The sequence below is a fragment of the Mya arenaria genome, chromosome 4 (assembly GCF_026914265.1).
Source record: "Mya arenaria isolate MELC-2E11 chromosome 4, ASM2691426v1".
NCBI classification, from domain to species: Eukaryota; Metazoa; Mollusca; class Bivalvia; order Myida; family Myidae; genus Mya; species Mya arenaria.
This window is the reverse complement of record NC_069125.1, coordinates 8,718,149-8,727,801: the sequence shown is the minus strand read 5'-3', so window position 1 is coordinate 8,727,801 and position 9,653 is coordinate 8,718,149. Positions and strand designations below refer to the sequence as shown.

Genomic DNA, 9,653 nt, shown 5'->3' with positions numbered 1-9,653 from the left:
TGAGTTGTGACCTTGACCTTTCACCTCAAAATCCACAGGGGTCATCTACCGATCACCCAAACCTAAATGTCAAGTTTAACGGCCAAGTTTGCAGGCATTGCTGAGTGATCACACCAACAAGCTTTTTGCGTTCAGGGTCACTGTGGCATTGACCTTTGACCAGATGACCCCTAAAATCAATAGGGGTCATTTACTAGTCAAACCCAATCTCCAAGTCAAGATTAAGGGCTATGGGAGCAAGCATTGACGTGTTATCACTCAGGCAACCTTATAGCATTCAAGGTTAATGTGACCTTGACCTTTGACCTGATGACCCATTAAATCAATAGGGGCCATCTAATGGTCAGGACTAGCCTCCATGTCAAGTTTGATGACCATAGGTTCAGGCATTGTTGAGTTATCACTTTGACAAGCTTTGACAACCTTTTTCCGTTAAAGGTCACTGTGACCTTGACCTTTGACCTGATGACCCCTTAAATTGATTGGAGTCATCTACTGGTCAGGCCCAAGCTTCATGTCATGTTTGATGACAATAGGTCCAGGAATAGTTCAGTTATCACACGTACAAGCTTTGATATACCGACCTACCGAATGTTATGTGCAAAGCAATATACCCCCTCTTCTTCAAAGGTGGGCATAATTATATGGACAAAATTGATAAAGCGTTATATCCAAGCTGCAACTGCTATTCAACTGATATGGTTCGTCTTATTCCTCAAATAGTCTAGCTAAAATCAGTACAATTTGGCTTCATACTTTGGAATGGGGTTCAAAAGACAACACAATGCCATAGATAATTAAAATTTATTTTAAAAACGTGGATACAGGAATACGGATTTTAAAGTTAAAAGCTGCACTCTCACAGATATACTGTTTAGACAACTTTTTTTTTTTTTGACTTAGAATGAGCCAATATATGCGTAAATATCATTAAACCAATGATATAACACTGCTGACAAAAGATCAGATCACAGATTTTCATATTTCCGTTCGAAAAAATCAATTTTTGAACTTAAATATGAATATCTGCTATCTGATTTTTTTTTGTCAGCAGTCTTATGTCACTGGTGTCCATGCAATTTCACATAGATTGGTTCGTTCCAAGACAAAAAATAAAAAGTTGTCAAAACGTTCAATCTGTGAGAGTGCAGCTTTAAGGAATTCTAGCATAACCATGTTCACATCTTTGACTGAACATTTATCATAAATACTCTTGGCTTAATATTTTTGACATCGTCAGCGAAAAGGAGTCCTGTTGATGTAAACGTGACATTTGAATTTATATGGTGTTTCGTACCTCTTAAGCAGGCAGAACAGCCATTTTAACACATTTCCTAAAAAGGCTCCTTAATTTTTAACTTACGCATTGTTATATGTTTATTTTGTCATCATATATCTTGGTCAACATGAATATCTCAACAAGACTCATTTTTGCCTATGAGTTTTTTTTATGACTTTCCGGGACAAACATCGAGGGGTGAATGCGAAAAGGTTCTAAGTGACATTAAATAAAGAAGCAGATAGAACCTTTTCGCTTTCACCCCTCGACATGCACCCTCCCTGCATAATCATCAAACAAAAACAGCACCTTCGAAAACAATTATTATTCAATAAAATATGGTCTAAAAAGCTACTGTGAAAAGACACTTTTATTAGAAGTGAAAATACTGAAATAGAAATAAAACAAAACACTAGCACCATAAACAATAAAACTACACTTAAAACCTATATAATATCTGAAGACTAAAGACATAATTATATTTAAATCTATCAAATAAGCAATATCAACACCCATCACAGTTTGTAATATTAAAAATTAAAACAATACCATATGCAAGATGATATTTGAATACATAAAAACTATACATCAGTTAGAGTATCTACTGAATGTCTGGTCCCTCAGAGGCCATACATGTATATAGAAAACATCTAATGATAAGTTCTTATCTTTTCATCAAAATTGAAAATCATCTCAAAAATATTACCCCTGCAGAAAACATTTTCCTTAAAATATTGTATCATATAGAAATATACTAAGTATGGTTTGAAAGTCAACTTTGAAGCAATTCAAGCAATTGACTGATGTTCAACCTACTGACCTCAAAATCATTAAGGGTCATCCGATGGTCATGACCAACCTCCCTACCAAGTTCAGGGACCATAGGTCCAAGCTTTCTCTAGTTATAAATCAGACAGAAAATGGACGGGGTGCAACGGGTGAAAAGCATTGTTTTCAGCTAAGAAGATATTATGAATTTGTCAATGATGTCAGAAATTTCTTTAATTGAAGAAGTTTTGGTTTCAACTGACAGATATTTTAAGTGTGTATGTATATATATATATAATCAAATATTAATAAGCTTTTAAAAGAAACAAATTAAGGAAATATTGGTTATCTTAAGTGCTCAAGCCCAAGAAGGTTTGTATAATTATGTTGATCTCCATAAGGGCAGAAGGGTGCTACCAGAAATGGATAGGGTCAACACCCTTCAATAACTTCTTAGCTAAAACGCTACAGTGTTAATGTTACTTTCTTTAAACAATAATTGGAAATATTGAAAAGCTTAAATACAGAAATCTATCCAATATTAAATATGTATACACATCACAAATAACAACACCTTTCCTTTTGATTTCCTTAACTTTGGGTTCATTTCTAATACTGGCTGAAGTTCAATTCACTCATATTCCTATTATATAGCAAAACAATGAAAACATGACGCTGAGGTTATTCAGTGTGTGTATACCACGTGATAAATTACGTCATATATGCTACGTTGGAAGGCAACATTTTTCCTAAAATAAAGACTTCAACAAAAGATAACTTTTGTTTTACTACACCATTTTAAATAAAGCAAAGGGCAGTCTATGCCGCTTACATTGCCCCACCTTTGTGTTAATATAAAAGTTTGATAAGGTGATTAGTTTCTTCAAACACTTCGACAAACCAATTTCCAAATTAATGAAAAGGTTTGTTGAAGTGTTTTAAAAAACTTAACTCAAATGTCAATCAAAATCTGGTAAACGACCAAAGGCGGGGCTCCGTAAGCGACGTAACTAGACTGCGCTTTGTTTCATATAAATGATGAAGAAATAGTGAAGTTATCTTTGTTTAAAGTCTTCATTCGAAGCAAAATGTTGCCTTCCGATGTAGCATTTATGATGCAATTTACGATCAAATGGTATACACGCACTGTGGCATACAACATATTTATCATAATCGAACCTGTGATGAATGAAAATATTTGGCAATGGCCGATATGAAAATGTTTTTTAAGGCCAAACAGAAAACCATTCAATATGAACACTCTTTTTGGTATGGTACTTGACTGTGTTTATGGGACATACATGTACATGACTGCAACATAAATGAACCTTTACACATAGAGAGGGATCATACATATTAGAATAAATAACAATAATAGTTACCGTGGCATACTTTTTTTTAAATCTATTTTGAAAGATATAGTTTAATTAGTCAGTTAAGACAGAATTCATTTCATTAATGCAGTAAAACTTTACATATTTTTTTGTAGTTGACTACCTGGTTTATAAATAACTTCAATACTGCGTCATTCATAAAGTTGCTTAAGTTAATTTAAATGTTCAAAAGTAAAAAATTAGTGTTTTAAATATGAAGTATGTTTATTCAGTGAAGTAATGGGTTTCAGAAATTATCATATCATATTACCAGTGAAATTCTTTAATTGGGAAAATGACTTAAGTTAGGAAATAGCCTTAAATGCATTTTATAAATACCAGCCTAGAGTACCATGAATCAGAGTGCCCAATAATTAATATGAACATGTAATGTTCAGTATTGCCCTATTATTTGTAACATGATCCACAGCAGTTTGATTAGAATGAACTCCTACTTTGGTGTCATATGTCCTGTAAAATTATTAGTAACATTTAATGACATTATTAAAAAAAAAAAAATTCATCATATTTATCAAAGGGGTCACACCTACCAATAAGCTAGCATGAAATAACTATGAGTTTATGCAGTTTAACAATGTCAGAAATCACGAGGCATTTCCAGATTTTATGACATTGTAAATATAATTTACAGGTCATATGACACCAAAGCAGGGTTTCATTCTCTACTGTGACATGATCAGCACTAAAAAGGTTTATGAATAACACATAGAAAACTGCAGGGACAAACCAAGTAAATTAAATTAAAATATTATGAACACTGTAAATGAGGTAAATGAGGCAAATAAGGGCCCAAACAACAATGAACAAGAGACACAAACATACAAACAACACAAATAAACTACACCCATCAAAACAGCTTTATTAATGAATGACTAAATAACCCCCTTGGAACAGCCAGTGAGACATGATTTCATCAAGTTCCCATGGAACACAAGTTTTTTGGAGGTTCAGACTAGAATATATGCATAAAACTACACACTTGTCTCAACATTCATCAATAATAAAAAAAAAAGCTGTTATGAAATTAAAAATGATGATTTTAAACAGTGTGGTATGGCACACAATTACAATGAACCACTATGGAAATATGGCAGTCTGTGTATATAGTTTATGCTAATATCTTTTAGCTCGATAATGAGCTCGATTATGAAAGCTGAAGGATAACAAGTTAATCTCAAGCACATTTCATAAGTTAAAACCAGCGGCAATGATTAAGGAAACATGTATCACGCTTATATAGTTGATGATAATGAGAAATAGCAGAATTTACAGTGGTAAAAGAATGAGGTAACTTTCCTTTGGAAAACAAGGAAAATTAATACATGTTACAATCTGCACAGGAATTCTAACAGCTAATAATTGACACTCCCTAAAAAATAGCCACAGGTCTGCTCGGGTATGAAGGATTCATGCCAATAGCAAGGCTAAGGGGCTTAGACCCTTTTTGAAATTGTTTACAACGTCATTTATATTCATTCAAAGGTACTTCCTATTATTTGTGATTTAAAATGTAAAAGCATTTTTTTTCCATTCATCTGTAGTAAAATACTCTCATTTTATCTTGATTTTAGGACTTATCCTGAAGTTCAGAACCCCTGTCAGATACATGTATGACTGGTACATTGGGACTATGAGATTTCTGTGTTTGCTCATTGTAGAGTAAGCTAGTGGTAGACAGTTTTGCGTACAAGGTCCATATCACATGACCAATCTTCCCGTATAAACCAATGTTTCCATTCCTTAGCACGTTCTATCTTCTTCTGGTTACCTGAAATTCAGTTTAAATATATTTAAACATATCTTTACATTGGTCAGATGATCTTTAGCTTTTCTATTGTTGTTTTTTTAAAAAGTTGAGGTATAGTCAACAACAATGCTTCAAAAAACCAACAATTCTGCGGGTCTGGACCAATTTTGACCTTGCTGTTCCGACTTAACAGAAAATGGCTTAAAAATCGATCCAAAATTTATTCATTTTTTTACTCATAGCATTGGCATTGTTGTTGGTGGTGAGCATAAACTTTAAATTTGGCCATAATTCAAAAACTTTTAAAGATATCATACATGCCATATTTCTGAGAGGCTTCCCAGGGGATTTTGGTCTGAATTCCAGGGGATTTTGATATTACACCAGCGGATTTTTACGCGACGAAAATTTGCGCAATATCTGCATTTATAATATAAGAATAAATACAGAAATACATTCAAATTACAATAATTTTTGGACTTAGTCATCATGGTCCTTCATGGAATTTCACACTCATAATATTATTGATGCTTTTCACTGTCAACCTAATGCAAGATTTAAAAAAAATAAAAAAAAAAAAATATTTTTTTAAATTCCAGGGGATATGGATCCCCCGGCAGGGGACCAGGGGATGGGTAGAAATTCCGGGGGATTTTTCCCCCCGCCAGGGAATATGGCATGTATGAGATATTGAAATTAAACTTGGTACACATGTTGCCAGAGACAAAAGGCAAATATGCAGTAGCATCTGTAACACTGGCTCAGGTACTTGTTGAGTAATTTCACCTTTTGACTAAAGAACAAGCTTCCAATCAGGAAATTTATATTCCTGTTATATATACTAAAAGAAACTATGCTTGTTTACACACACACCCATGTTTATTATTCATATTTGCCCAAAATTTGAGCTTTAATTCCTATCCGTGTGCTTAAATGGAAAAAAAAAAATCGAAATAAAAGATATTGATCAACTTAATATTTTTACATTACGTTTTTTTTTTCTTCTATTATAAATTGAGCCAAGAGTTACGGTTCAAGAGCCACTATAAAGGTTGTTGTTTTTTCAATAAAAACATCAACATTATAGACCATAAGATTTTTTTTTTCTAATTCATACATGGTCATAAACTTCACAGAACTTTACAGTAAAAATGCACCTAAACATCATGAATTCCTTTTAAAGCTGCACTCTCACAGATTTACCGTTTTGACAACTTTTTTATTTTTTGTCTTGGAAAGAGCAAATTTTGCATAAAAATCTGCAAACCAATGATATAAGACTTCTGACAAAATATCAGATCACAGATTTTCATACTTCTGTTCAAAAATTAATGTTTTATGGCTTAAACCGTAAACAGTTTAAGAAAAATGCATAAAACATCATTTTTTTTAACTTAAATTTAAAATTAGCTCGTTCCGGGACAAAAAATAAAAAAAGTTGTTAAAACGCCCAATCTGTGAGAGTGCAGCTTTAAACTGTACACAGATTAATTGCTTTTACGTGTTTTGATCAATACAGTCATTTTGAGTCAAATGAGTTACACATAATCAGTGATTTTTTTTGGTGCCATTTACTGCCTTCTAAAGGCTGTTTCACCATGGATGCGAAAAATTGTACATTTTCCCCATACATGTTGTACATTTATAATATTTTGCACATTAATATGTTAGTGAATAAGTAGCAAACATTTTCTTGAAAAATAAACAAAATCTTGAAAAGACGAACTCTTTAACAGCATAAAGTATGCATAAAAAGGTGAAAATATGTATGTAAGCCATTATATTTGCTATTTTGATCTGATTTTGTATTTTTCCCAATCTGGACATTTTTTCCCAATTTGCAAGGCACAGGCGGTAAAAATATTTCCAAAAAAAAATCACTGATAATAATGCATTCAAATAAAAACAAATATCTTTGCATCATCTAATATTGTACCCGTTTAACAAATTAACAAACCTAGAACCCAATTGTTGTTGATGACTAGGGGATGTAATTTGTTCCGTTCTTCTGGTGACTTCCCATACCATTTCCCATCTGCGTACGTCTCCAGGGACAGCTCCTTCACAGCAATTCCTTCATACCTACAATGTTTGACTGAATGTGAATACCGGTATATATATGTTAGGGTTCAGCTAAATAATTATGGAAGAGTGCTTCACCCTGATTTTCATGACACAACGTAGTACTCCTCCGCCCTCATGGTTACAGGTTTATCAATTTTTTATTTTTTTTATTAAAATTCATATTTAATATGATCATAAATACATACAAAGTAAATATATATCTGACAGTTTAAACCTAAACTTTCTTCAATTCAACACATTTCTAACATTTTTTGTCAAGTTTATAATACTTGATAAACTTCTTTGCAGCCCACTCTTTTCACCTATAGCACCCTATCTCTTTTGTGGAGGACCCTGCCCTTACTAACCCATGGCTTAAACCCTAAGTATATATGGCAATAAGGCAATAACATACTTTGTATTTATAAGCCTGGTAAGGTACTGCTGGTCATTATCTGCCTCGGAGATATATGTGTCCTCTTTCATTTTGTCCAACTTCTCGCCTAGAGAAACCATCATCTCTGTCACACGTTTCCAAAGCCTCTTTGCTTTATCTGTTGTAAACAGATACAAAAAGCCACCAGCATATGTCTTTACAACCCCTTCAACAGGGTTTGCCAAGATATCATAACTCTTTTCTTGTTGCAATAAAGGAGTAGGGTTCGCCAGCCAAAGACAGTCCACTTCAAATACGAATATTTCTAGGTCAGCCATTAATATAGCTAAAAGCATCTCTGTCCTTTTCACCATGATTCTAACATACCCAGCATGACTGTAAGTCTGGTCACCTTTAGAACCTGTCATATCCATAGAAAACACTGTCACATCAGGCCAGTCTCTCGTAAGTTTTGTCTTTGAAGACTCATCTGTCGTAATGATAAGCACTGATTTATGAATATCCATGTCTTTTGTATTACACAACCAGCTGTATGTAAAGGAAAGATAAGCGTCATTTATCATTGTTACAAGAACCGTTCCGTTGTGCTTACTCACTCTTTTAGCAACAGATACAATATCATTTTCATTGACAACCATGTCATCGAGTTTATCTCTGGCAAGGGTAAGATTGTTGCCAACTTGGTTACTGCGGTCTATAATCCCCTGAACCAATTTCTTGCTGGTATATGTTGGCTCCTCTTCTCTGAGCAGGTACATGAATAGAGTGCACATGGCAAGAACTGACACAGTAACAAAAATCATTTGCCGCACTCTCATTTTGATTTTGTAGTAATTTTTGATTCACTTCATGAAGTGCATTCGACATTCAGTGTGTCTGAAAAAGATAATGTTATTTTACTTTAAACGATCATGCTGTTAAAAAATGACAATGTTGTTTAAATTTTTTACTGTCAATACTACTGTTTACAGATAAAATAAGCAACTGAAGATTTTGAGGCATCAAACAGTTGAGGCATTAACTCCGCCCACAGAATGTCAAGGCCTTATGATCATTTGCATATATTAAAGACCTGGCTGCCACTGTGACGGAATAGCATAATGTATTCACAAGAATATTTTTAATCCTAGAATCAAGATCTGCAATGATAAAGAATCCATGTGTGCTTAGTATTACTGCTTTTATGATTAACAAATCACTGCAACCAACCACTTTTTTAGTCCTTTTACATTCAATAGAGATAACCAGAAACAGCTGGTGAACGTAAAAAAATGTTTGAAGTGGAATAAAAATGACAGTTAAGAGATGTTTTCCCTAGTGCTTTGATTAATTGGTTGACAAGCACGTTTGATATGTTCATTAGAAAACATGTGTTACAGCTCCCACATGTTGTTATCAATGTACATTGTACCAGCATATATGTTTCTTTTCTTTTTAATATTCTAGAATGATCATTCATGCACAACCAATGAATGACATTAAGCTAATTTAGATATGAACCAAAATTGACTGAGAAAAAAGTTCGACTGTCCCAAAACATTTGTAGTAATACCTTATCCAGGCTACTTAAAGTTATACTCAATTTGCTTCTGGAGACAGTAAGACAAATTTAAATCAAGAGTTATAACAAGCATATCTGACTCTTTTTGAAAGATATTGGGAAGTGACACTTTTTATTTCCTTTATTTATTGTATTTCTTGTCCAACTGGTTCTTAATTTAAAAGCATTTTTTACTATAATTGATTACAAATTAGATGAGATGGCAACAATATGTTACATATATTATCAATTCATCATTACAACTTATTTTTTTCAAGCAAAATTGACTTGTACCGGTCAATGTTATTTCAAAATAAGAAATATTTTAATGCTTAGTAAAAAAAATTGTTTCATAAATAAAATGACACCTTAGATCTACAAAAAACGATAAAAATCAATAACTTCTGTTGGGATATGGTCATTTCTAAACCTTTCTCCTTTGTAACCGCTCAATCTTGGTTAAC

The 9,653-nt window shown here is 33.2% G+C and overlaps 1 protein-coding gene across 1 annotated transcript; it reads right to left on the bottom strand.

Moving 5' to 3' along the window:
* Positions 1 to 792: 792 nt before the first annotated feature.
* On the bottom strand, positions 793 to 8,522 carry LOC128232796 (uncharacterized). The gene is made up of 3 exons (XM_052946532.1): positions 7,668 to 8,522; positions 7,146 to 7,270; positions 793 to 5,209 (listed from the first exon to the last, which is right to left on the bottom strand). The coding sequence occupies exons 1-3, from the start codon at positions 8,465 to 8,467 to the stop codon at positions 5,106 to 5,108; spliced, it is 1,029 nt and encodes a 342-aa protein (XP_052802492.1). The 5' UTR covers positions 8,468 to 8,522; the 3' UTR covers positions 793 to 5,105.
* Between the last annotated feature and the right edge of the window lie 1,131 nt (positions 8,523 to 9,653).

Excerpts from the sequence above, each read along its gene's own strand:
- LOC128232796 (XM_052946532.1), bottom strand. The coding sequence starts at position 8,467 with ATGAGAGTGCGGCAAATGATTTTTGTTACTGTGTCAGTTCTTGCCATG. Across the intron at positions 7,271-7,667 it reads ACCAGGCTTATAAATACAAA|GTATGAAGGAATTGCTGTGA; the intron begins GTATGTTATTGC and ends CAAACATTGTAG. Across the intron at positions 5,210-7,145 it reads CAACAACAATTGGGTTCTAG|GTAACCAGAAGAAGATAGAA; the intron begins GTTTGTTAATTT and ends ACTGAATTTCAG.